This window comes from Triturus cristatus, chromosome 7, assembly GCF_964204655.1.
Source record: "Triturus cristatus chromosome 7, aTriCri1.1, whole genome shotgun sequence".
Lineage (NCBI taxonomy): Eukaryota > Metazoa > Chordata > Amphibia > Caudata > Salamandridae > Triturus > Triturus cristatus.
This window is the reverse complement of record NC_140590.1, coordinates 946891757-946919751: the sequence shown is the minus strand read 5'-3', so window position 1 is coordinate 946919751 and position 27995 is coordinate 946891757. Positions and strand designations below refer to the sequence as shown.

The 27995-nt window shown below is 45.3% G+C and overlaps 1 protein-coding gene across 3 annotated transcripts in view; it reads left to right on the top strand.

The window, feature by feature from the left end:
* The window catches only part of KLHL3 (kelch like family member 3), a 529889-nt gene that overhangs the window by 308597 nt on the left and 193297 nt on the right, over window positions 1-27995 (top strand). For all 3 annotated transcript variants that reach the window (XM_085617962.1, XM_085617960.1, XM_085617961.1), the window contains exon 6: window positions 21327-21436. In XM_085617962.1, coding sequence (XP_085474088.1) covers window positions 21327-21436 — 110 coding nt within the window. The remainder of the gene's footprint in view (window positions 1-21326; window positions 21437-27995) is intronic.

The following is a 27995-nucleotide window of genomic DNA, read 5'->3' as shown; positions in this document are numbered from 1 at the left end:
ATCAAATGACTCTCTTCTTTCCCTCTATTCACTGTATGCCTTATTCTCTCTGAGCGTAGCCTACCCTAAGCGTCATGTCTGTCTGCTTACTCTATATAGCTGTATTCCTGAAAACTGCCCCCGCCTCACCCTGTAGATCACAATCTGCTTATTTGAAACCATAGGCCTGCAGCATGACAGCATCTGATCTCTCCTTGCCTATTCAACCATCCCACCAGCCATTGCATGAACTCACATTAACATACATACCCCGACTGATGACCACATCCAAATGATCTACCACAACGAGACTGGAGGGAATGCACTGAAGGATTTCCATGGTAAACCCAACTACCAATAATAACCACTACATAAAACACCCCAGCACGTTGGCAAGTTTACAGAAGTCATACATATGTGTCTTTTGGGCTTGGAAGGCAAGGGCCAGTGCATTGTGCTGTTTTCCTGTCACCTTTTAAAGGGAGTCCATCCATTCCTCAATTTCAGAAACAAACAAGATCGGCTAGAAGTGTTGGTTCACTTGTCTTTGCTAAAGGGAATGTTGAAGACATTCGCTAATCACCGTAGGGAAGGACAACATGGTTCTCAGTCCACAGGCTTTTTCATTGAGCGGAAGAACATATGCACCCTACTAGCAAGCACTGTGAAAGGCAATAGGACTTTTGTTGGCTGCCAGCCTTTTGGCTTTGTAAATGCGGCTTTGTTTTGTTATTTTTTGTGAAGTTTATTCTAGGCAGAGCAGTCAGGCCCTCCCAAATACAGATAAACAAATAAAAAGCAAAGCAAAAATATGTTATCGGTGACCGTTAGGCTTAGCATTCCTTGGCACTGAAGGAAAGTACTTATGTGAGAAGGAGAAGAATGTTGTCAATCACAGGGAAGATGACCAATGGCTGAAGTGGGCGGACTCGTTGTTCCAGGCTGTAGTGGATTGAACCTTAGTGGTGTAATATAAGTATATTCATAGGTGTGTGTGTAATTTTAGTAAAATCAAAAGTTATAGGCCAATGCCACACCTAAAACAATAAGTCAAAATCCATACTCAATATCTGGATTAGTAACAGAGTAGAGAAGAAGGGGGCGGGGGGCTGCTGCAGACCCTTCATGCAAAAAAAGATTGCCTTCTTTTATAGCAGCTTCAGAAATAAATATGCTGAAAGGTAGAAAAGGTAGTAGTTGGCCGTACTCAGAATCAAGTGTCCTAGATGAATGTATTGAAACGTGTGTCTGGGAAGTTGTTTTAAGTGCCTATTATGCATTGACACTTATGCAGCACTTGACAGCGAATATGGAACACATCTGGTTCGTGCACATAGGCGGAATGAAATAAATTCGGTACAGGGGAGAGGAATGCATGTTCAAGCCCTGAGGAATAAGGGTTTGTATTATTAGCATATTTGTACACTGGCCTGTGGTCATGCCCACAGTGGTTCTAGCAGTATCATAAAGCTTCTGAGACGTAGTTGTCGCTTCCATAGAGTGAAGTAAGGCAGTAGCCAATAGAGGACATCTAAAAACACAAATGGCCCGCTTCTGTTCATAAGAGCGCTCCAGAGGCAAAATAACATTATTCCTGGTGCCCTGAAAATCCAGGCACCATCACAGACCCATGAGTAACATGTGGCGCTATATGATTCCCAACAACACCATCCCGTACACAAACAGAAACGAACCGCACACGCACAGCCCCAGGGGAGCAGGGAATCTCCGGGCCTCTCCCGAGGCTCTCCGGGGGCTGCTGGGCTCCACCACGGCGGCGCAGCCCACCCTCTCTCCGGACAGAAGGGATGAGTATAGATCTCCATAAAACATGCATCAACTTTTAGTGTTAAACCCCGCCCCGCTTTACGAGGAAATATTAATCTGCTCTCATTTATTGCTCTGTAAGGCTATTTTGACAAAAGTTCATTATCAGACCCGCCAAATGCTTTCAAAGAATTGATTGGGGCAATGATCAAATCAGGCTGATAGACACCGTGTGCTAGGAAGGACGGCAGCGAGCAGGGCGTCTGGAATCCTCCCGATTTTAACTGTATCGATCAGCAGAATAAACGAACTGTAATTACATTTTCACGAAAATTGAGAATTTGTTTTCGAGTCTCTGTCAATACTTATTATTTCAATAATATGATGATAAGCACAAGCGAGGGACGCCACAGCGCGGGAGGTGGAAATTAGAGACGGGTTCTTGCGTGGGGAAGAAGGGATGAATGCGTGTGTACGGCGGCGCGGAGGTATTCACAAAGCTGCGGGCAAGTGTATATATAATAAGGATGTTAATAGGTCTGTTTTCAGGCATGCTTTTGTATACCACTCCACAAAACCTATAGGGGCAGTGCTCGTCCGCCAAAGCGTGTTTGTGTTTGCACGTGCTGTTGTTGTACACAGTGGGATGAAAAAACGGAGGGGTCTCTCAAAGGGGCGCGACCAATGTAATTAAGGGCGTGGCTTAAAAACTCGAGAGCTAAAAATCCGTGCTGAGCATAGTGTGCCGCCCGACTTGTATTTTCCTGTTTCTGTCATTGCATCCAGATATACAGGGCACAAGTACTTAAACAAGACGATTAGGGTTAGACGAGGCAATAGACCAAAAATCCACGCTTACCTGGGACATAGTTTCATGATGCACTCGTAGAATGTAGAAAGTCAAGCCAAACAACGAGACGAGGCAACAGACCAAAAATGGCTTTAGAAAGTCAAGCCAAACAAAACAAAAGAAAACACGGGAAGCTTCCAAGCTTTTTCGGATTCGAGGGCGTGTTCCTGCTGGTCTAAAAGGGCGTAGCTAAAAAGTGGAAAGAACAGCAAGGAACACGCCCCCGAATCTGAAAAAGACGGAGCCTATTTGGAGGGACGGCTCTCTCCTCCAATGGCTGGCCTCCGTTTAGGAAGCCAGCCAATGGAAGAGAAGCAAAAAGAGAGGCGGGCTAAATAGCCACTCTAGGAAACATTAAATCTCGACTTCCGGTTCTGCCTTCGGCAGACCGGATAGTCCTCGACCTAAAAATAATAGATATGTGTCATTGCGAGGCTTCAACTCTCAGACTTAACTGTCCTGAGAGGGTTGTCTTTCAACGAAAGTAGGGGAATTGTTATTGTTAAATTAAAAAAGTAGGTGCACATCGGGCCCCCCAAAGCCCGCCTATTTCTAGCAGACTCTAGAGGCAGTTGGAAGCTCCGAACTCCCGCTCTCATGGTTGAAAACAATGTAGATCCAGAACTAGGTTCCTGCCGTATCTCTTTGATGCCTGACTCTTCCAAGCAAACACTAACTAAAGCAAGGCAGCCTTTGTTGTACCTGTTCTGTGTGCTGGTCAAGCTTGCTCTGCTTCTGCTGTTCATGCTCTGTATGAGGGGCGCTTTCACTGTGCCCATGTTGTGCTTGGCAGACCAAGCTTGCCCTGCTGCTGCCTGCGCTGCACCTGTCCCTTGCTAAGGAAGGTTGTTCTTCTCTTGCCTGCTCTTTAGCCGCTGTGCACACCTGTGAGGAAAGTTTACACTGCTACTGGCTTTGTGGTACTTGTGTTCTGTGCGTGAGGGGAAGCTTGTAGTGCTTTTATTTCTACTCTTAATGTTTTCTGTGAGAGACATCCTCACTGCTGCTGCCTGTGCTGTACCTGCTCTGCGTGAAGGAAGGATGTTCAACTGTTGCGTTTGTGCAGGAAGGTGCTGCTGTCTGTGCTGTACTTTTTTCTGCACAGTGGACGGGTATCTTGCTCCTGTCTTCCCTTCCAGTTTGTGCTTGTGAAGGAAGATTGCACTGTTGTTGCCCTTGTTCTGCCCATATGTCAGGGAAGCTCACACTGCTGTTGGCTATGCTCAACATTTTCTGTGTGAGGGAAGGTTGTCGTACTTCTGTCTGCTGCCATAGTTTTAAAAAAATATTTCTTGCAGAGAACATATCCCTCCACAAAAGAACATTAAAAGCTGGAGTCTGACTCACAACACCTTGCTCAGGGATGCACACGCCTTTCTTAAGAACAGGCATCTTAACGAAGATCCCAGGACTTTGCGATCTCATGGTAGCAGCATTTTAGTGGTCCTAAAGTGTGGTCAGAAGCGAGCTTTAGCAAGGCCTTCTTGTCAATTGCCAATGACCATGGAATTCTCTTCCTGGTGTAACTCATCACACAGCAGTACACCTAAAGCGATGAGGACCTCCATGTTCAGGAATTGGTCCCTTCCAGCGTTCAAAGGCCTTAGGGTCTGTTGCCCTAGCTTACGTTTTTAATCATGATAATGATGATCTGTACTTGTGTGACATAATTTTATGCTACAGCTGCTCATTGTGTACCTATTTTGTGTCCTCTGGAAACGTACTATACTGCTGCCTGAGATATATCTGTTCCTTGAGGGAAGGAAGCTTGCTCTACTATTTCCAGAGGCATATCTGTTCTTTGAGGGAGGGAAGCTTGCCCTACTGCTGCCAGAGGTATATCTGGTCTTCAGGGAAGGAAGCTTGCTCTACTGCTGCCCAGGGTCTAACTGTTCTTTGAGGGAGGGATACTTGCTGTACTGCTGCCTGGGATATACCTGTTCTTTGAGGGAGGGAAGCTTGCTCTACTACTGCCTGAGGTATATCTCTTCTTTGAGAGAGGGAATCTTGCTTTACTGCTGTCTGAGGTATATCTCTTATTTGAGGGAAAGAAACCTGCTCTAATGCTGGCCGGGATATATCTTTTCTTTGAGGGAGGGAAGCTTGCTGTAATGCTGCCTGGGGTATTTGTCTTCTTTGAGGAAGGGAAGCTTGCACTACTACTGACTGGTGAATATTTGTCGAAGCTTGCACTACTACTGACTGGTGAATATTTGTCGTTTGAGGGAAGGAAACTTGCTCAACTGCTGCCTGAGGTATATCTGATCTTCAGGGAGGGAAGCTTGCTCTGCTGCCCGAGGAATATCTCTTCTATGAAGGAGGGAAGCTTGCTCTACTGCTGCCTGAGTCATATCTGGTCATCGGGGAGGGAAGTTTGCTCTACTGCTGTCCAGGGTATATATGTCCTTTGTGAGAGGGAAGCTTGCACTCCTGCTGGCTACTGTACATATCATATGTGCACGATTGAAGTTTGAGAAAACACTTTTGCTATTTGGACGACAAAACTACTGGCTTTGTTTAAAAGTAACTATCCTTCAGTTGGCGCCTGATACACTGATCTGTCTCCTATTCTTATATTTAATGTAATGTAATGTAAACAGAATTTCTAAAGTGCACTATCACCCCACGGGTATCCTGGCGCTGACTGACAGTGATTCCTCAACATGCACTTATTTACCCACCAGCTGAAAACCCTACACTACCTCCTAGGGAAAAGATAAGTTTTATTTTTTTTCCTAAACTGAAGGTATTCTTCTATTTGTCTGATATCGGGCGGGAGATTATTCCACAGGTGGGCAGCCGCCCAGCTGAAGGCTCTCCCCCCCCCCCCAAACCTGGAGGTTCTTATTCTGGTGGTACAAACCAGGTGAGCCGTGGAAGAGTGAAGATTACGTGATGGAGCGTGCCAGGCAAACTTTTTCTGCAATGGCAGAGGTCCAGATCCATGAAGGGCCTTAAAAACAACACATAGGGATTTAAACGGGATTCTCTGAGCTAGAGGGAGCCATTGAAGATCACTAAGGGCCGCAGATGCAGAATCGCCTCGAGTCCTCTTTAAAGCCAACTTAGCAGCGATTGTCTGTATTCTTTGTAGTTTCAGAATGAGGAAGGAATATCGGCAATAGTCACAGAGCAAGGGTGCCATGGGTCCAAATGGAAGCAAGGAAATGCCCTGTTTGCCTTTGATTAGTAGTAAGAGCCAGCCACATTGTGGGTGTAGTGGGCTCCTCTGACCCCCTTTGCCACCGTGCCGTCGCAGAACCATGCAGCTGGATCACCACTTTTAGATTGGAACTCTGGAAAGGTGGTTGCATTTGCTGCAGGGTCAGTTTGGTTTCTTCCTAACTGTGGGTTCAGCTTATTAAGCTGTCTCTTTTTCATGTGTAATCTGATACCATGGGGTAAAATACAAGCACTCTTCCTTAACCATTGACATTACCTCCCTGCTAGTGCCGACTGTTTGTGAATATTAACATAGTGATAATACCCCTACATAGCACACTTTACTAGTTCTCTCGTTTTAAGGTCTCGCCTAGGCAGCGCTTGGGCTGTCTCTTTGAGACATGCAGTATTCAGGATATGGGCATAAACCTCCGCCCACTTTCCGCCCATCTTTTTAATTGGCTTCTGTCCCTGTCCTTTCTAAATGGTGGCTTTTCATTGGTCAGTAGGCTTAGTAGTCCCTCCTTAGTCCAACCTTGTCTCTTCTTGTAACCCTCCATGAGGACACCCACTGTTACATGTGTTGTTACTCTGTAGATTTTAATTACAGCTTCAGAGCACTATTTTCTTAAAGGGCTTCAGGCAGGACACACGCTTGGTCCTAAGGAAGGCTTGCAGTGGTTACTTTACTCTCTAGCACATCACATATTAATATGAGACCTTCTTTAAATTTTCCTTCATCAGCACACACAGAGTACAACCTAATCCGGAATTAATATAATAATTAGTTTGTGACATTTCACAGCTACTAATTGTATATGTGGACATAGCTATTTGAATGTATTTGTGGTACTGTATTGCATGCAATGCATTATGGGCAGGGTAGATTTACCAAATCTTCTGCAGGGTGCAGTACCATATGTGGCCAAAAGAGGTCTCCTGAGACCTCTTTTGGCCACATATGGTACTGCACCCTGCAACATGGCTAGGTAAAAAAACATTGGCATTTATAATGCCAATAACTCTAACTCCAACTCCTACAAATGTGAGACTGATTGCATTTCCAATGCAATAGGTCTCGCATTTGTTAAAGTTAGAGTTGTTGGCATTGAAAATGACAATGCTTTTTACTTTTGCTTTTTTTTATACCAATGTCAATAGTGCTATGCAAATATGATAACTCCTCTGCAAATAAAAAAACAAAAGTAAAAAAAACATTGTTATTTTTAACGCCAGAAGCTCTAACTTTAACAAATGCGGGACCTATTGCATTTCAAATGCATATTAGATGCTGTTAACAGTTAAAAGTTATTGTCCAACTCGGTGGCACTCACATGATCGACCCACTGAAATCCGACCCTCTGACTTTCAGGTTACACACGGATCCATACTGTCGAATGCATTGTTCCACAGAATATTAAGCACTGAGCAGATGCTTAAATGCATCCTTCCTTCCTTGTACACTTACCTCTGAAATCTCTGTCTGTAACTGGTGTACATTAAAAATCTCACCTGGACCCAAAGTGCCTTGCCGCACCAGGGGTATGGAAAGCACTATATAAATAGCCATATAATAAAGAACAATATAGCAGAAGAACTATAGTGTAATTGATGGAGGCCATCTTCTGCCACAGTTTGTCCTTCTCTTTAGTGTGCGGCAGACAAACCCATACCACCAGCAGGTGAATAGAATATAGGACAGAAATGTGACGCACATTGCCCACCTCAGGTAAACTCTCCAAGCACCACAAATGACCAAATCGGATTTGTATACAGATAACTCCACAGATACCAGGAGCTGGCAACAAGTATGTTTAGAAGGCTAACAAGTCCAATGAATGAAATAATAAGTGAATTAGAGAACTGCCAGGCGTAGCCCATGCAAACTAAATGTCCTGAAGGTGCTTCCTATTTTAGAGCTTAGTGGATGGATGAAAAGGGAAATATTAATTTCTAAGAAAAGAATGCTTTTTTGTGTAAATGTTAGGTAGTTGGTTTTGTATGGATGGTTATAGGCTACCAAATTCATAGCTTGGAACCCTGGATATTAAGGTGTCCATCTCCTTCCAAGATTGAGCATCTTTGAAGATCAGGGGCTGTATCACAGAAAGTGCCACAGGGGCGCAATGGGCGTGCGTGACCGTTTTGTGTGCCTCTGGAGCACTTTGGTATTACAGTAGGGTCCGTAAACTATTGTACAGCCCCTTCTGTAATACTGATAGCGTTTGTGCACATGTAACCCCAACTCTCACTCTAGGGGCTTTGCCTCATTTGCATGCGTCATAGCCCCATGCAAATGAGGGAATCACTTTGCCTCTGTTCCTGCGCTGTATTACAGATGTGGCTGCAGAGGCAAACATGCCCTCAGTAGGTGCACTGACAGTGCGCCAAAGAAAGGTGGCACACTATCAGTTTGTCCCAGACATCTCCCTCCCGGCAGGTGCAATCACTCACTGCACCAGCATGCAAGGGGATCTCCCTCCCATCTTGAAAGTGCAGGTGGCATGCTGCCTATACTGTAAAACACGGAGCGGCTTTGACCGTATTTCACTTGAATGCACTGCACCGAGGGAAGCACAAGTTCATTGATGCCCTAAGGGCAGCGCATTCACTGTCATAGGACGCACTTTTCCTATTTGCACCCGGCGCACCTGTTTTAATGTGCGCCATGACACAAACCGGGAAAGTCTACCTGTGTCGTAATACAGGCCCAGAAGTAGAATTTTGTGACCTTACTGGCACCGTTCGGTGTGCACGTTCTTGCATCATGTTGAACCAAGCAATGGGCACAGAGTGTTGAACGTGCTCTTGGTGTACAGTCATGGAGTAAGTGTTGTATGAGAGCTAGGGAGACACTGAACACTTGACCCCGGAGCCAACGCCTCACCCCTCTTTCTGATTCAAGTAGCAGTTCGGGCCGAGCAACGTGTGTGTACCTGTGCTGGAGTCTGAGAATGACGGGTAATTTGCAATGTGCCGTTGTGATTTTGTGCTCAAACTGTGCTGCAGTGTTGAAAACACATTTTCACTTCAGGGACTGACGTCTGTTTTGTTCTCCCCTGTGAGGCTTTCAGTACAGCTCTGGACCTCATCTTGGCCTTGGTGATTGAATGTGCGTGGTCTCAGCGGGCAGGCAATGTCACCTGCATCGTGATTGTCCAATTGATGTGTCTTTAGACTGCATGACACACATTTGTGATAATTGTAATGCAGCACAAACAGTTCTCCTAGCAACCAGTGAACCACGTGTATACTGGCAGTGGAGGCACAATTCCAGGTCTCTCCATATGTAGTCCGCAGCTCTGGCACACTGCTGTTGGCTTTCACACAGTCTCACACCCCCGGCAGATTGATGAGGGGGGTCTGTGTTTTCCCTTTCTGTGCTCCTTCTGCTTTACTACAGGCGAGCACAGAGTTGTGGTAGCATGTTCTAGTTGCCAGGGACATTAGAAAGCCTGTGATTATATGTTATATTTGCACATACGTGTGTTCATGTGATTGTTCAACATGTGTGCTGGGTTTCTGTTGACTCTGGTGGTCTCTGGAAACTCTGGGCGTTTGAAAGAAATCAGTGAGACAAAATGCAGGCTGACAACATTTTGATATTAGCTAGCATGCATCACTTGTGTCATACATTGCTGTGTCCAAATGAAAGCAGTCCAACACAGCATCATTTCTGATGGATATGCCTGCTGGCACTTCTTGATTCTGCCTGGGCACCAGACTATGTCAAGAAAATTGAAATGGCTCTCCAGTGCCAACATTGGTGCCACAGCTATAACTCTAAACTAGTGCCCTGGTAACTGAAAATCATAGAGGGACTCCATATACACGTATAGGTTGTTTTTTAATGATGTGAAATGTGCTTTGGAGAGCGAATATGAAAAAAGTGTAATATATTACATGTATCAGTTATATTGGCTATTGTATTGTGTCAATAACTATATCAGGATGCAGTATAAAAGGTATAAGTAATAACTGACATATTCAGTGTTGTTGGAGAGCGCCAGACGAACCCTGTTTCCTTTGGGACTGAAAGGAACATTCTTGTGTCCCTGGAGGCCCCAAAAAGCAACATCACACCTCTCTAGATCTTGATCTCGAGATCAGTACGGGTATAAGGCTTTTTTCCCCCGAAAGAAATTCTGTCACTACCATCTTCATTTGGACGTGATCACGGGAGAGGTCTTTGGGTTGGTGGATTGATTCACCGTCTTTGACCCCATCTTTAGAGCAGTGTCCTGCCATTTTGAACAGAAGACAGACGTATGTGCCTGGCTCTCTTCTGACTTTGCATTTGGCACCAATATCTATACTCAAGCTTTTCCGGATCCTGGTGCTAACAGAACTGAGTTGGTGGCGTTCAGCGAGGCTCTACTAACTATTCTGTGCCCTTCTCTGGCTCTCACTGATATGCTACCTGGCCCCAAAGAGTCAGTGACATTTTTTCAACCAAGCCTCTGCCGGCAGTCTTTCGCTAGTCAGCTTCATCTATACTGTTGATGCTACCTCTGTGGCTTTCTTTTGTGACGTCTAAGTTAAGACCAACACAGTCTAAGGCTCCATGTATCACTCTGTTCTTGGTAAATAAAAGGCACTCCTCTTTTGAGTCTCCCTTCCCTACCCAAAGAGTAGGGTGGGTGGGTCCAATGAGGAAAAAATTCGAGGGTGATTGCATAATCATAAACTTTAGGTCCCCACAATGGGCGCAAACTACACTCGCAAAAGCTCCACCGCCCTCACCTTGGGAATTTAATACTACTTTGCTCCCCCTCGGATACTTTTATAGGCACCTAATAGACTTTAATCTTAATCCTGGGATCAATACCCAAGTATATCAACTGGACTCTAATTACAATTGTAGGAACAACTCCGGATTACCCCACCAGGATCGAAACCTTAATTTTAGGAACGGTCCCCCATTAGGTCATTGGACCGCTCTTCCAGCACACCCAACGCCACACCTACCTTTTCCCATCTCCCCCCAGTTCATCCCAAGGGAGAGGCTTTATGCAAAGACCGATCTAAATAGTAATACGTCTCAGAATGAGCTGAGGTATATGTATAACATTCCAACCTATAACCGGTTTGAACATCCTCTCTCCAACTTAGAATGTCAGGATTGACTGGGGTAAAGAGAATGTGAAGAGGTATCTGATGTTATCGAGGAACATTTACATTCTAATATACCCCAGACAATGGTAGCGCATGATGCCATTGTCTCAGCCCCAGTCATACATGAGGTTATAACTACCCTACTAACCCAACCTAAGCAGAGTGTCAGGAACAAGTCCCCTGGTCCTTTTAGTCAGTCTAATTTGTCAATCCTTAGCTGGAATGTTGCTGGCCTAGAATCAAGAATGTCAGACCCTCAATGGGTCCAGCTATTGGATGGTAAAGATATTATTATGTTTCAAGAGACATGGGCTGTTGAGAACTTATACATAGAGGGCTATCATTGTTTTAGTGTGGCCACACGAAAGCCTATTTTTGGTCGTGCAGTGGGAGGACTATTTATAGGTATTAGGACACTGGCAGGTGGCACCATCAAAGACTTATCAGGAGGGAACCCGAATATTCATGTTCTGTAGTTCAAACGGAAGTCCAGGATTTATCTTATCAATTTTTATAATAACGATTTTTTTTCTATACCTAATAAGAACTATATAGCACTCTCTAAGACTTTACAAAAATTGGAATCAAATTTAGAATCAGAGGAGGAGATACGGATTTTAATTGGGTGGGATTTTAACGCGAAACTCACAAAGAAATGTTGGCCTGAGGATAACAACCACCTAGATCAAGCTGAACGAAGGGGTCTTGAATTAGCTAATATACTAAGTGAGCATATCCTCAGTAACGCTATGGAAATAGGTCAAACTCCTAGCATGGATTGCGTCCCTACGTTTAGAGGGAGGGACTGTCGTTTTATCATTGATTTTATTTTTATGTCTCCCTACCTTGTAGATCGCGTAACAGAATCCAAAGTGATAGAGACATCATTTGGTGATCACAACCCCCTCACAGTTACTTTGCATTTAGGCCCTAGTCCTGTATATGTGAATTCAAATGGAGCAAGAGATATCACACCTTCTGGTGATGGCCTGCGACTAAAATGGAGGGGAATTGATAGCGGGGCTATATTAGAAAGTGTGAAAGTCGAACATTCTGAATTAATTAATTCCTGTTTATCCCTAGATGGGAATAGCCTTAGAATAATTACGGACTTTGGCAGACTGTGCTCAGTAATAAAAAATCTCTTGTTAATTCCACTGCCAAAGGAAGGGAAAGAGCCAAGTTGGTTTGACTCCGCCTGCTCAACAGCAAACAGGGAACTGCGTAGGGCTCTAACTACTAAGCCAAGGAGCACAGTAGAGGTACAGGCAGCTAGGAAGCACTACAAATTAAAAATAGCTGAAAGAAAGGCTGCATTACTGACGGAACAGTGGGAATCGCTGGTTGAAAGTGCGAATTTGAAGAGCAGCGGCCCCTTCTGGTCAGCCGTCAGGAAAATGCGAGATATGGGCAAACATCTATTCCCAATTAGCTGTAACATAACCAGCAGTACCTGGGAGGCCCATTTCTCCAAAATATATGCCGCCCCTTCTGAGGAAGTAATCCTCTTTGCCCCTGGACAGCTGTGTGGCCTACAGATTGAGCTTCATGAGGTAGTGATAGCCATTAGAGGGAGCCTTGGTAACAAGGCCCCTGGTCCGGATGGACTCCCCATAGATGTTATTAAGCACAATCCGGACCTATGGGCACCAATCCTTCTCCATGTTTTTAATAGCCTACCAACAGTGCCCATGCCCAAAACCTGGGCCACTAGTACCATAGTCCCAATTTTTAACAAGCATTGGCATAGCCAATAGGTCTCGCCTTTGGGACCTTATAAGTGTTTAGCCATGCAACAGTTGATGTTGTTGCACCAAGGATATTGTGCTGCATAACTAAACACTTATAAGGTCCCAAAAGCGAGGCCCATAGGCTATGCCAATGCTTGTATTTCTTGTAGGGGTGGAGAGCGTGTAGAAGGGGAAGGCGCAGTCGCTGTTTCACAAATTAAACAACAATACGCTTAGAAGAGCACCACCCCTTGCAGAGGTCTTCTCGGGTGGGGACAGACATTTGCCCGATCTCGTACACTGGATCTAGGGCTCATATCTACAGCTGCAGATTAGAGGGGGACGTGGGGGTACCTACTTCCACCCCGAAGCCAGGAGCGGAGACGAGGCAAGCGGATAAAAGAAATTCATATCGGCGGTTGTTGTTTTGTTGACGCAGACTAAGAAGTGCCTTGAGGGTGTGGGTTCAGGCGGGGTGCTCAACGGAAGCATACCTCTCAGTTCACTGATCTGCATATTCCACGGGCTTCCCTTCGCCAGGGGTCCCATGACTTGACATAAAATACATGGCAGAGTAGAATCAATGGGTGTTCGCACCTCAAGGAGAGCGAGTCTTGGACCCCCTGTGTGCGAGCAGTGAGTGTGTTGGGTCTGTGTGCGGGCAGTGAGTGTGTTGGGTCTGTGTGCGGGCAGTGAGTGTGTTGGGTCTGTGTGCGGGCAGTGAGTGTGTTGGGTCTGTGTGCGAGCAGTGAGTGTGTTGGATCTGTGTGCGAGCAGTGAGTGTGTTGGGTCTGTGTGCGAGCAGTGAGTGTGTTGGGTCTGTGTACGAGCAGTGAGTGTGTTGGGTCTGTGTGCGGGCAGTGAGTGTGTTGAAGACTGTCGGTAGCACTTTGAAAATCCCACATATAAAATGTCTGGCGCCTCGGGCATGTTTACTACAAGAACACATGGGAATGCAAAGCCATTAATCAAGCAGGATGGCTCTGTCTCCCTTCACGCCCAGGGAGGAGGGAGATGCGAGCAGAGCATCAAAGGGCTGGGTGAGAAGGGAGGGGGGAATGCAAGGGTCAAAGCGGTGAAAGTGAAAGTAATCGAGCAGAGCATCAAAGGGCTGGGTGAGAAGGGAGGGGGGAATGCAATGAGCAGAGGAGCAGCTGTGCACGTGCATGTGATCGTGCACTCAAGGTTTAGGCCAGCCAAAAGACTGTGGGTAGCACTTTGAAAATCCCACATATAAAATGTCTCTTCAAGCCTTTGACTCAGCGAGACCTAAAAAGGGCGACAGGTCAGATCCAGTTAACTACCGCCCGATCTCGCTCCTGGATAACACATTAAAAATCCTCGGCCGAGTTATTTATAATAGGATGAAAGAGTGGACCGAAGTCACAGACTTATTGGACTCGTGCCAGATGGGATTCAGGAGCAAGGTGGGTACGGTGGAGCAATGCTGGAACTTAAAGCTGATAATTGATAAGTATAACGTTGCCCTATCGTCCCCTATTTATCTGGCATTCATGGACCTTTTATCCGCTTTTGACCTAGTTAACAGATCTAAACTGTGGGCTATGCTTCTTAACTATGGTCTAGATGAGGCCCTCGTAAACTTCTTGGCTTACCTCCACACTGATCTCAAGGCACAAGTCCGGATTGGGACAGGAGTGGAAGTATCTAGAGCCTTAAAAATAGGTAGGGGGGTCAGACAGGGGTGCGTTTTAGCTCCCCTGCTGTTCATCATCTACATTAATGGCCATGCCAAAGCCTTGAAACAAGTGACCAGTGACGTCCCAATTATCCTGGGGAATTTACTGCCCGTTTTACTATATGCAGACGATGCGGTCCTTATGGGCTGCACCCCAAATGCACTTCGTTTGCTCGTTGAAACTTTTGTTCAACACATGGAGTGTTTAGATCTGCGTGTAGATTTAAATCATGTCATGCGGGCCTGGGAAACGGAAGCTTAATACCATACATATAGGGTCAGACAAATTAGAATCTGTAACCTCATTTCCATATCTAGGGTTGGTTTTCGCTGCGAACGGCTCATGGAGTGGGCATTTTGCCCACGCCATGGGCAAGTTCTCGAAAGCCACCAATTCTATATTGAGTCTTTCACGCCCAAAGAAAATAGGCACCACTAGAGCCATTTTTTTTTTTTTTAGATTACAGTGCATTCCTGTAGCCACGTGTATGGGGCTGAGGTTTGGGGATTGGGGAAAAGTCCTGGAATTCAACGCGAGGAAAACCGTTTTTGTAGGAAAATACTGGGCGCCCCAATCTCCTCTTCTGAATTTATCTGTCATAAAGAATTAAACCTCCCCTATGTCTGTGACTTTATTAGAACCAGACCAGCTCTATTCTGGATTAGGATCTGGAGGAATAACTCAGCAACCCTAACACAAGATATCATAAAAGACTGCCTTAAATGTGACCACGGCCTATTAATACCTTGGCTTGCGGAAGTTTTAAAAACACTTCGTGCCGTGGATAAAGGCGATCTTTTCTCCGACCCATCCAGAATCGAGCTTAAAGATAAGGTTGAGGTTAAACAAGCTTTATATGCACTTTTTAATTTAGAAAGAACGGACAGGGAATTACTTAAACCCACTGTTGTTACATACATGGGGAATGATCTGTGTAGGCAACCACTTCCACCCTACCTCACCATCCCCATGTCCAACTGGGAAAGATCCTTGATATTCCGCCTAAGGGCAGGCTCTGTAAAATTTTTGTTGGCTTTCCCTTTGGGTTATCATCACACAACTCAATATAACCCATGCCCGTGCGATGGCACCAGTATACAGAATGATCTGTACTTTCTATTCTTCTGTAAATTTTATCTAAAATATATTAATTGGTTTTTAACCCCTTATTTTAGAAAACAAAGACCCCTGTCCCTGGGGGAGTCCTGCTTAATGTTATTTTCTCTGGACACAGATGAATTAATCTTTCGCACTAGCACTTTTTTGAGACTGATAGTACGTGCACCTAAAATGATGGAAGACCCCTGAAAATTGTCTGATGAGAGTTGTATCTTGATTTATTGTGAAAATGAATTGTTCTTATTATTGTATTTTTATGGATCGTTTTTAACTTACTGTGAAATTGAATCGTTTATTGTTGTACTTTTATGGATTTTATGAAATTTGAATAAAGGTCTTCTGAATCTGAGTCTCCCTTCTTTCTTTCTTTGTTTCTTTCTTTCTTTGTTTCTTTCTTTCTTTCTTTCTTTCTTTCTTTCTTTCTTTCTTTCTTTCTTTCTTTCTTTCTTTCTTTCTTTCTTTCTCAAGTCTGTTGAGAGTTTCACTGTCTCAAATGTAGATGTGGGGGGAATTCGCTCTGTTCCTATTTGGAATCCTTGGTTGTTTTCCAGACACACTATGATTTCAGCACATCTCGGGCAGTTACTCGTTATTGCCTCTCTGCAGTGCCTTCTGAGAAATTTGTCTTTCAAGAGAGTGTTGAGAAAGTCGGTTGAGCTCCTGGAATTATATCTGTCCCTGGCAGACACTAAAACTAACATTTTGACTGAAGTTCTTCAGACTGGTTGCTCTCTGTCCTAACCCTTATTGCATTTTAATGAAACATTGTTGGACTCAACATGATTGTTTGGAGTAGACCAGCATCTGGAATATGGTTCATGGTCACAGACTGTCTCCAGGCAACCCAACATTTTTGTCCACCCACTCGGCTACAGAGGGGCTTTGGTTACAGGTCCCGAATTTTATGGGTGTTCATGAGTCTTCTCTCCCTTCTCCACCTAATGGGTGTTTTTATGGACCAAATTGGTAGGAAAGAAAATGATTTCCTCATGGAGTCTGGTTCTTCGGTTCTATAATACCACATGGTTTTTGCCTCATTATTCCCACGATCTCGGAGAGATGGCTATGCTGGTGATTCCTCTTTTATCGGACCACTTGAGGGGTCACTTAGCTGAAGTGGATTGTGATGGTTTTCCATTCAGTAGACTGCTTCTCAGATCTAGTCTTAACACAGGATTCAGCGGCCAGGTCTGTGGACTCCTTGGTGTGGTCCTTTGTGCACGTTCCTGGTTGAGTTCCATGGACCTTAATGGAGATAGGCAGATGTGCAGGATGGGGCCTGTGATGGTGCTCACCTAATCAACAAATCCTTTTCCCTGGTCATAGATGACACCACTGCACTGTACTGAGTTCCCAGTTGTCTCCTGTGCTTTGCTAAAATTGTCTGCTGTCAACAAGAATCTCAGGATTCACTGATTTCTACACTGACTTTCGAAAACCACAACCTCATTAAATCGGAATCCTCAAGAATGAGTCATTTTCATTGCCCATCTTTTACGGTTATGCTTGCTTAAATTGCCTATTGAACCTTATAAATAATGCTCCTAAGAAACACCGAATGAATGTTACATGGCACAAAACACTTGTTGGCATTTTCATATGACAGTTGCCTATGTAGCTACTTTTTGAATTAAAATATGTTATAGACATCTGAAATCAACATTTTCATTTGAAACTCCACCAGGAGATTGTTTTTAATAAAAAGCATGCTAAAATACAAACTTTGCGCTTTTTGAATATCTCAATTTATGTTCAAGGAAACTCATTGAACCAGGGAAGTTGCAGAATTTCAGTTAGGACCTTGGCAAGTCTCTTCTCTGTTGGGGGGTGTGCTTATGCCTGTTCTTTTGGATCCATATCTTCTCTGAGCATGACTTGTGAGTAGCATGGGAGACACGGACGACTCACAGGTCTGCGACCTTGCAGGCATCACTAATACACCTTCTTTAATTACTAGTTGTTCCTGCCTTCCTGTGGCTACAGGAAGCTTGAGACTGTTCTTCTTCATAATCCCCAGCTTTCCATGCCACACCATGTTGGATGGTGGGCCTGAAAGAGTTTCGTTCTTTGGAACTGTGGTGTTTGGGCGGGTGGGGCTTTCAGCTTGCAGTGAGGTTTAACACCACTGCAGGACTTGCTTATTTAGCTGTCTTCTTTCTTGCTACCAGTTGGTGTTACACTGTTTCCAGACAACCAATGTGCCTAAGGTTTGTTCCTCTACAAGTGAGCCCATTCCCTTTAGGACAATCTCAAGTGGTTTGTGACTTAGTGTGTATCCCATGTTTGGACATATTTGGTTCAATTTGTCGCATTGCGACTGGCTGTTAATTTGCTTCTCCAGCAGGGGACAGTGTTTAAGTTCAACTGTGGTTGCTGGTTTGGTTTGTGGGATATCCACATATTGGAGTAGTGAGGCTTCCTGCCTGAGAAAGCTGTTGTTAATGCATGCCCATGTCCATGGTTTGGATCTCAAGGGAATGCTGACTGGCATATGTTGCTCATCAGGCGTAGTAGTTTGTTTAGAACCAGGACTCGTGTCTTATTTCCAGCGTGTTAAGAGAGGGTGACCATGAATCTCCTTGCATGGTCATCTGACTTATGTTTGGGATATTGGTATTTATGTCACCCGCAACCTTATTGTTGAGGGGTGATGCATTTTCGGCAGCTTGAATTAGGTTATGGTCACTATGTCTGCTCCTTGAGGGTAGTGAGTAGTAGGGGATCTCTCACCAACTAGTGGGAGCAAGTTTTAGGATACTTCCATTCATCTTATTGATTTGTGAAGTGCGCCTGTGAGGCAGTTAATTTGAGTCTTTGCTTGCTTCTTAGGTGTTATCTTTTAGGACAGATGTGTCCATGACAGCTATGGATTGTTAATATTGGTTGGAAGTTTTGCTTTGGCCATGTCTTGCCACCTGCTTAGGCCTTAGAACGGACCATGTCCTATTGTGGTTTCAAAAAGGACCCTGAAAACTATTATTTCCATTCCCAAATTCTACTTAAATGGTTCGGTTTACCCATTATTGAAGGGCTGACCGCTCCCCACTGGTTTTGTTACCTGGCTGCTATAGATAAGGCATTTGATCTGATGGTTCTTGCCTGTTGGCCTCCTATGTGGGGATGCCTATACTGGGAGGCAATCCGGGTTGTCTTCGTCTGGGATGCTCTCCTATTATTATTTGGTTAGACATCTTCCATCCTTCTAGTTTGTCTTCTCTTGGTGAGGCCTATTTGAACTTGCTCGTGAGTTGAGTAGTTTCCAATATTAATGAGTGATGTTACTTTGTTCTTGTCTGTGCCGGCTTTTCCAGACTGTTGTTGGTTGCTGTTCTTGTCCGTTCTTATTCTGTGGATATGTTGGTAGTTTTCTCTTCATCCTTTTCTGTTCATGCTATGGAAGGAGGTGATAGACATTGAGGGAATTTGAGCGTACCATTCCATAATTGTTTGGCATTGCTTATCTATGGTACCTCATTTGGCTGTGCTATGAGGGGGATATAGTCGAGTGGTTTTGTTGAAGACTATGGGGTACCTGTGTGATTCCCTGGTAAGACCCGTTCTTTCCCATCTGCCCGCATGTCGCGAGTAGTAGATTGCTGCATCTTGCTCATTCTGCTCATTGTCGCAGGTCAGTGTGCCAGTAAGGACTCACAAGGCTGATTGCCTTCAAGAGTCCATGTGGCTGTGGAATCGTCCCTGGGTTCTTCCCTTAGCAAGCGCTTAGTCCAAGATTATGTCAAAGATTAATGACATGCTGAGTTTTCTTCAATACATCAGCAATTCATTGGAATGTAATATCCAACATTATATACATGGAACATAAAACCGGATGAAAAATCCGATGTTGTGACAGCTCGTTTAGGTAGTTCTAGCTGGGATAACTGAATAGTTTTAAATGTAATGTTTTTTTTTTTTTTTGTTGTTGAAACATTTTTTATTATTTTCCAAAACAACAATGACTGTTCATTACACCACGGGCCCCCGTGTTCATTAAGGGGTACCTTCCCTCCCAACCCCAACTCGTCCCCTCCCCCCATCCCCATGTCAGTGTGCCCCTGTCCCCTCCTTCTCCCCCGGTGTGCCCCCCCTTCAAAGGAGATCAGTTACAGTTGCTCACCCCTTCTCTGTGTAGGCAAACCGTCCCTCTTGTCCATGCCTCTGGTATATAGCTAGGGATCTCCTTCATTCCCATCTCCTCTCATTCCCCAGTTCCCCTCATCTCTGGCCGATCCGACGTGCTCCCTCCTTCCCCTTCCTCAGATATCAGCCCCTGGAGCTCCACTACCAACGCTTCCCATGCCCTGGCCGTCGCTAGCGCTTTCTCATCATCTCGTATCAGAGCCAACTGCACCCGGAGCGCACCCTCCGCCCCCGCCCAGCTCACTAGCGCTGCCCTCCACCGCAAATAGCTAGGCCCTCCCCTAGCTTTCCAGTGCAGGGTCAATTCTCTCTTGGCTAAGATCAACCCCAGATCATAGAACCTGCTAGTGACCTTCGTGCGGCGGGTGTGGGGGAACCATAGCAACAAGCAAGTCCTCATCTCTGGAGTGATAGAGCGGTCTGTCACCTGATTCAGGCAATCCACTACCTCAGCCCAATAATCGCCCAACTGCGGACAGGCCCAAAACATGTGGCGAAAATCTGCCCCCTCTCCCCCACACCGAGGGCATGGAGATTGTGTTCCACCAAAATATTGCAAGACCTTGGCCGGCGTCAGATACGCCCTATGTAACGTGAAAAACTGAACTAACTGGAACCGTGCGTTCCGAGTTCCCTTCCAGGCCCTCCGCACTAGTGTAGACCATGTGGTCTCTGGTATCGTTTTCCCGAGGTCCGTTTCCCACTTTTCCCGCAGAGCGGCCAGAGGGTGCAAGCCCTCCGTCGACAATCTGTGGTGCAGGCAAGTAATGGCTTTGGCCGTCCCTGCCGCCATCACGACATATTGACAACCCGCCGCGGTCGGGGGTTCCGACAGCCCCATATTCCAATGCTTCTGGATGCTCGCCACCAGAGCCGCATGGAGCAGAAAATCCCCATGCGGGAGCCCGTAGACATCCTGCAAGTCCTGGAAGGGCAATAACACACCGTCTCGGAATAGGTCCCCTACAATCTGTACTCCCAGCTCCTCCCAATTCGCTAGCCCCGACCAATCACCCCCATGCGGGAGCGCGGTACACATCCCAAGAGGGATTTCCGGAGCGTACGGCGGACTATAGCTGCCCGCCTCTGGCACCTATTCCAACACTGCCGGAGGGTGCGTTCCTCCAGGGTCAGCTGAGTCAGATCCAGTCGCTGCTGGAGATTTAAATGTAATGTTTGTTATTGACAAGTTGGTAACTCTACTGAATAGGTTGAGGGGAAAAGAGCATTTAAGTAAATAAAGAAAGAATGTAGCTAAATAAGGGAATCGCAATAGTTACAAACTGAGTTCACTTCTTAAGCACTTTACAATTCATAGGGGAATGATCCAGGCAGCCGGTAGTTTTGTAATTCTCGTTTTTCATCTTCTACAGCAGCTGATAGAATAAGGCAGATTAAAATGCAGCAGTCATAGACCTAACGGGTGTGCAGTACCATGGGAGGGTGAAACATGAATCCAGATATGGGGATGGGGTTGTTGATTTTTAATACGAAACAGGTATAAACATAAGCAGATTCTTAAAAAATGTTTGCATTGATGATATGAACAGGTTTCTAAAAATGTTCTTGATGCTAAATTGCATTGTATTCCTATATCTTGTGTTCGCTGTGAGAATATGAGACAGTCACTGTACAAGTCTAACAAGCAGAAGTCCATAAAAGAACAAGCAACCTGATATTTGAATGTTCTCAATAAATAAAGACAGGATTTGGGCTGCGGGCTTTGTCCTGGGTTTATTCTCATACTCTTTTCGTTTTGAACAGAACAGCACTTTCCGGATGTGATGTTAGGTGAAGAATTTCTCAGTCTAAACCTGGACCAGGTCTGCAGTTTGATATCCAGTGACAAGCTCACGGTTTCTTCAGAAGAAAAGGTAAACAATTTGATATATATTGGGGGGTTATAAAAGTGTTTATCTTCATAGAGTCTGTTTTCATTTTATTAAAACATATTAGTCCGATGTTTACAGATCACACAGCAGTCATAGCACAGATTTTATCTACTATGCAATAGATGGGCCCTTCGCATGATGAGTGGTGAATAACCAGACCTCTCTCAGATCACCTCATTCAAGTAAGGTTACCACATGACTCCATGTCCTCAAGGCCACTATGGTCCAGTCGGGGACTTGCGTTTAATAACCCAGTTCATACTGTGAGTCGGGGTCATGATTCACCTCAAATAATCAATTAGAGTAAAATGTCCTAGGACTTTGTCACTCTTCCATCGTAACTTTCCGTCCCCTCCACTTAGATCTCTTATCACCCAACCAAACCTGCCAGGGCTTTCATATTGCACAAAACCAGGCCGCCCTTCATCACTGTAAATAAATGGAATAGATAGCCTTATCGAGAATTGTTATCCTTCAACATTGCATTCTGCAAAGCACTACAACTATTCTGTTCAATGTTTCTTGCTATTCCTTGGTGTTTTCATTTCAGCATTTTTAATAGCACCATTGTGCACCTTATAGGTGTCTTTTCATTAATTCATTTTAGTCTGGCATACAAGGGTTTGTAGACGTCAATAATGGACTGTATTGCTGTGTCCCTGATGATATTAAGTCAGTTTGTAAACCTAAATTCAACGTGCCCAAATCCAGTTTCATGAAAGCAATATCGAAAGTAGTGATTAATTGGGCTCTTGTTTAATGTGTCTGCATCCGTTTCACTGTCTAACCTCCTAGACGCCAACCTTTACTTAGTTCTCCCAGTTTGGGGATTTCACAGCTGAGAGGGTTTCCGGTTCCATAGTTTAGCTTTTTCTCTTTTGAAAACTTCTGGTCACTTTAAACATTATATACACAAAAGGAGGGGACAAGGAGCTAATGAAGGTCCAGTACCCAGGCTCCTAAAACATAATCACTATATCAAGAAGGCGCTGTTCCTGTAGGAGAAGGAAAGGAAAGAAGCTAGGCTGGTGAATCTCAGGGATCCTTGTGAATTATTTCTTAGTGCCCTCACACATCCAAATGGGTCATGCTTCATAATAGGGCGTGCTCCTCTTCGGGCTTGTGCTGCAATGCCCTACAGGCCCCGCAAGAGGGCTCTTTATCAGAGATTTGTTATGTTTTTAGCCGTAATGATGCAGGTATGTGTGAGGCTGTGAAATGTGGAGGGTGGATTGGCTTCAAAATAAGGTGGATTAAAACGGTCTAAGGGATACAAAACCGTTTTCATGTTATGGTTCCCTTGGCAGAGTTAAAAACAATGAAAAGGGTCTACTATAAGGGCTCAATGGACCAAGATGGCCTTAATGTGCGTGTGGTCAGGTAAACATGTTTCATGGCCAACCTTTTTTAGGCAGAGGCTGGGGCAGAGGAAGAAGAGGAGGGAATAAACAAGTTCACTGGCAACAACAGGAAGCCCAAATGTAGACCAGGAGCCTAACCGCTAGTCTTTAACCTTTCAACTAGGGCTCTGACTGAAGGTGAAGCGGAGGTACTACACGAAGGTCTGGGATTTAAACCAAATCCATGGGAGGGCCCATTCCAGTTGACGAGTGAACTTCACCAGTTCTTTCGCAAAATTCGCCTTTGAGTGTTTTTTCAAGACAGGACGATTCCGATCGTGAGGACTCGGTATCACGTAATCCATCTAAGTTTACACCAACCATGGCAATGACTCTAAGTGAAGTTCTTACCTTTGGGAAAGCTGTGTTAAAAGAGGTGGCAAAGATGCGGCCTCCCCAACCTTTTGACATGTCATCCAAACAACGATAAACTGTCAGGACTCTCACAGAAGACCCTACTATTACCATTAAGGGTGGGCGTAGTACTCCGCTCCGCCCACGGAGTGTGCGTAGTGCTGCCTGCTTTGTGGGGCATGAAGTAGGCATAGCAGGCAGCGCTACGCACACGCCACGGCGGAGCAGAGTTGCCCGCCTCCCGCCCGCCCTCATTTTAAAGTATTTAAAAGTAAGAAAATATCTTACCTGAGGTGCGGCTTCCCGGGTCTCCCAGTTCCTCCTTCAGCGGCAACTTCTTCTTCACAAATGCGTATGCAGCTGTATGTTCCGGGCAAAATGCTACAGTCCACTGGTGCCAAACAAGTGCAAGTCGCCACATTTAAAAAAAAAAACCAATTGGGGAGGCAGAAGTTTCATTCTCTGTGCTTCCAGAGCTTGGAACGAGCTTCCTTTTCATCTCAGGAATGCCCCGGATCTCCTTTCCTTTTGAAAGGGCTTAAAGACATGGCTGTCAGTAGCATACACTTAATTTCCCCGGTAACCAGTACTTAGCGCCAGGACACCCCAGGGTAACCGTGCGCTCTATAAGTGCAAATAGCATAACATAACATTGGTAACAGCTGCTGAGGCCTACTACTGGATTACCAGACATGAAGCAGACTTCCTGATTAACTCGTCTCCATGGACCCCGTACTTTTACATTTTACCCAAAATATACAAGGGGTCCTTCCCCTCCTGGTAGACCCATCGTCTCAGGGATAGGCTCATTTTTGGAGCCGCTGAGCAAGTTCTGGGATCACTCCTTAAAGCCTTTAGTCACAAAGACCCCATCCTTCCTAAAATACACCAGGGATGTGTGGAACCTAATTGCACAGAGAAATCTTCAACAGGATATTGACCTTCTGGTCAAACTCTGTGTGGAAGCCCTATACATCAACATCCTTCAAGATCCCACCATTGAGGTCATTAAGGATAGCCTCGAACAAAGACCTGAACTTCAACCACTACCATTGATTTCATCATTAAATGTGCCACCATCTCACTGAAAAATAACATTTAAAAAAAAAAAAAGTAACCATCAGATGCAAGGGGCGTCTTTGGGGAGAACCTTTGCCCCCAGCTTGGCCTGTTTGTATATCGCCAGCTTTGAATGAGGGCATATCTTCACAGACACAAATGCTTATAAAGCAAACATCTTATCATGGCGACGGTATATAGATGACATTCTCATCTTCTGGAAAGGCAAAACTGCTGAGTCCCACGAATGTTCCCTTTGGATCAATTCTCTGAAACCGTTTCTGAGATTTATCCAATCTGTCTCAGATAAAGAACTACCTTTGTGGACCTACAGATTTCCATCATTGGAGGAACTCTGTCCAACAAAACCTTCAAGATAAACTCAGACTGCAACAGTCTGCTTTTGTTTCATAGCCACCATCCCAAAGCCCTGTGGGAAAATCTACCAAATGGACAGCTCCTCCATAAGAATTGTAGCACTTTAAAAGACTATGCATCCAGGCCAAGTCTCTAAGCATTAATCTTGCATCCCGTAAATATTCCTCCAAAACCATCAATCAGGCCAGAAAGAGAGCATGGAATAACCACCGGGAAGCCTTGCTTGAAACCAACGCCTGACCTACGGAGGATATTTTGACCTGTGTGACCACTTTGACCCCAAATTCAAACCGCATACAATGCACCATCATAAACCACTGGGCGATTGTACACTCCGGATTCCTGGAAATTCCTCACCCACGCTTCACCTTAAAGTGTACCCAGAATTTCAAAGACCTGATGGTACACACCAGATTCTGAACCAAACCCATACCAAAACAGAATACCGTTTGGACTCTACCTCCTGTCACAGGTCATCACTCATGTGGTTAGTGTGGGGTTTGCCACTTGACCAAATATACCAAAGAGATCTAACTGGGCCTGGGACCGAAATAGACACAGAGTAGTCATGCTAATTGTATTACAAAAATGGTGTCTACCTTATCATTTGCCCCTGTGACCGACAATATGTGGGAATGACCATGAGACCAGTAAAAACCAGGACGATGGAACAATGCATCAATATACGTTGCAAACGCAGCCCCAGTTTTTCAGTAAGAGCAAAGATGGCGTCTGGCTAAACTGCTCACTGTCCGTGGGCTTCTACCCCTCCTCTTATCGGCAGTTTTGACCACGGTAATCTCCGAGTCGCACATTCCGCAGGATACAGCAGGAGATCAGCCCAGTGAGCAGGCAAGGAATGCTGGTGGGCCTGCTGCTTTTCGGTGCCGCTTGGACATCCTCGACCCGGCACAGCGGCTCTCCATCAAAGGGAGAGTTTGCGGCAGGCTCTGTCGTTTCTACCGGGGGGGGGCAAGTTTCTTACAGCGATGACCAGCAGGAATCTCAAAGCCTCAAAGGCTAAGGCAGCAAATGTGGCAATTGTTTCTACCGGCTGGGTTAGGACTTCAAAGACCAGCATGCACCAGGGGGGGGGTCCTAAAGAGATGTGAGGAATAAAATTAAAAGGGATGAGACCTGCGGCAATACCAGCAAGCCTGGCAATACAAGTGAAAGGGCAACCGAGGGAGCAATATGCTGGTGGTAACTGAAAGTTAGCCTGTGATCTCAGACCTTTTTCCTCTGAAATATTCCAGATCCATGAAAGCCCAGGACTCTGTTAATATGACTTCCCCTCTAGCCATAGCATCTGTTGCTGCACGTGTTATTATCCAAGGGCAGGAGATGGTGCAGGAAATGGTGCCTGAGATCATTACAGAGGGAGACGACATTGGAAACTCCAAAACAGTTGAAAAGGAGAGTCACGCAGGCACACTTGTGGAAGGAGTGGGAGAGACACGGCAGATCGTGCAGAATCTCTCGGGAGAGGAATGTTTGGAGAAAGATCCTGGCGATTTGGGGGGCGGGGTTTGTTGCCCTTCCCTTACTATTGACGGAAGCCTATCCTACCTTCTCTGATTCTGTCTGTCTAGGGGTCCCTGGACTGGCGGCCTCGCCTGATCAGGGTGTGAGAATTCTTTTTCTCGAACTGAGGACTCAGATTCCTCCATGCCTGAGCTAGGGTCATCGGCATCTTCACAATCCTCATCATCCTGCAGTAGCTCACAGATGGATCAAGGGGTAGAAAAACGTCTCACAGCCTAGATAAGAAGCAACTGTTAAGTAATGATAAAACTGGCAAGGCCCGGAAGGAGTCCTCAAAGAAAGTGTACCCTAGGCTTAAGTGGGATTATTCCGCAGTCCAACTGTTAGAAAAGCCTGCTCCGAGCCTGGAGGGTGTGGACGCCGGAGGCCCAGCAGCACAGAAACCTCCACCTTCTCTAATTCTGGCAACAATTAAGCAGATGCAAGCTGAAGTGCGAACAGATAATCGACGGGCACGGCAGGCCTCTAAAACAAATTCAAGGTGGGCTCAGAAAAATAAGCAAAACTTGTACTGAAATCTCCGACCGAATGACCAGCATAGAGGCCCGAACTGATACCCTTGAACAGGAGGTTGCTGACCTAAAGACAACAAGCTCATTCCAGGACCCTAAACTCAGAGATGATGCAGAAGATGGAGGACTATGAAAATTGGCAAAGAAGGAATAATCTCAGGTTGCTGGGTATCCCGGAAGGGAAAGAGGGAGGGGACCCCAGAGACTAAGTTGTTAAACATTTAAAGGGCGCATTCCCAGAACTTACGGGATGGGATTGGGCAAGAGAAATTCAGAGGGCACATTGATTCCCCCTAATGCTCAAGAAACAACGGGTGGATGGTAATGCATATCCAAGGGCTATGCTGTTCTAATTTCCTCTTGAGACAAAGTATTTTTGATTTGGCTCGTCCTAATGCTAGAAGGAGGGAGTTACTTTCTTTGCACGGCCAAACTTCATTCACGCAACGGTAGAGCGAAGATGGCGACTAAGGCAGATGTTTGCCCCCCCTCCAAAAATTGGGTGCCGAAGTGTACCTACAAATCCCGCAAAATTGAAGGTAGTTCTGAAGGGTCGTACCCGCACTTTCTTATCGGAAATTCAGGTTCAAGAATTCATCTCGGAACAGGGGGGGGGACTGATCCAGGGGGAAATATCTTAAAGCATATCTCTGAATCTTGGGTGAAATTTGAAAAAAAAAAGAATAAGAAATATAGTGAAAAAAGGGGTAAGCACTATATATATATATATATATATATATATATATATATATATATATATATATATATATATTAAACTCGCCGCTGGAGTGCGACTCAATACTTTTCCGCAAGGAGAGGGGTTTGTAATATATTAGCGGCTTGGTTCTGCTGCAGAGTGACGCACCGCCAGCAAGCGTGCCATGGCTGCCCGAATCTGAACCGTTTTTTAAGTCCGCGAAAGCGTCAAGGGTCCAGCAGTGCGCCACCAGAGACTGGCTCTGGTATGGTCTCCAGCAACCTCAAAAATAGGGATGCGAGGGAGCAGCGGTGAGCAGCAATTGACTTTTATTTAAAACAACAAACGCATCACCCACCGGAGGGATTGAACTGAAATCACACCACAAGTTCCAGCATGCCTCAGAAAGAATGTGCCATCAAGGCGGCCACTAGGGGTCCAAAACTTATAAATGCAGGCAATTGTTTGTTGTGGTGTATGATGCTCAAAGGCTTACCCAGGAAGAAGGTCAAAGGTTGACCGAAACGTGTCGGATAACAGCCTATGCAGAAATAAATGAACAATTAAACTCACCGCGGGAGTGCAACTCAATACTT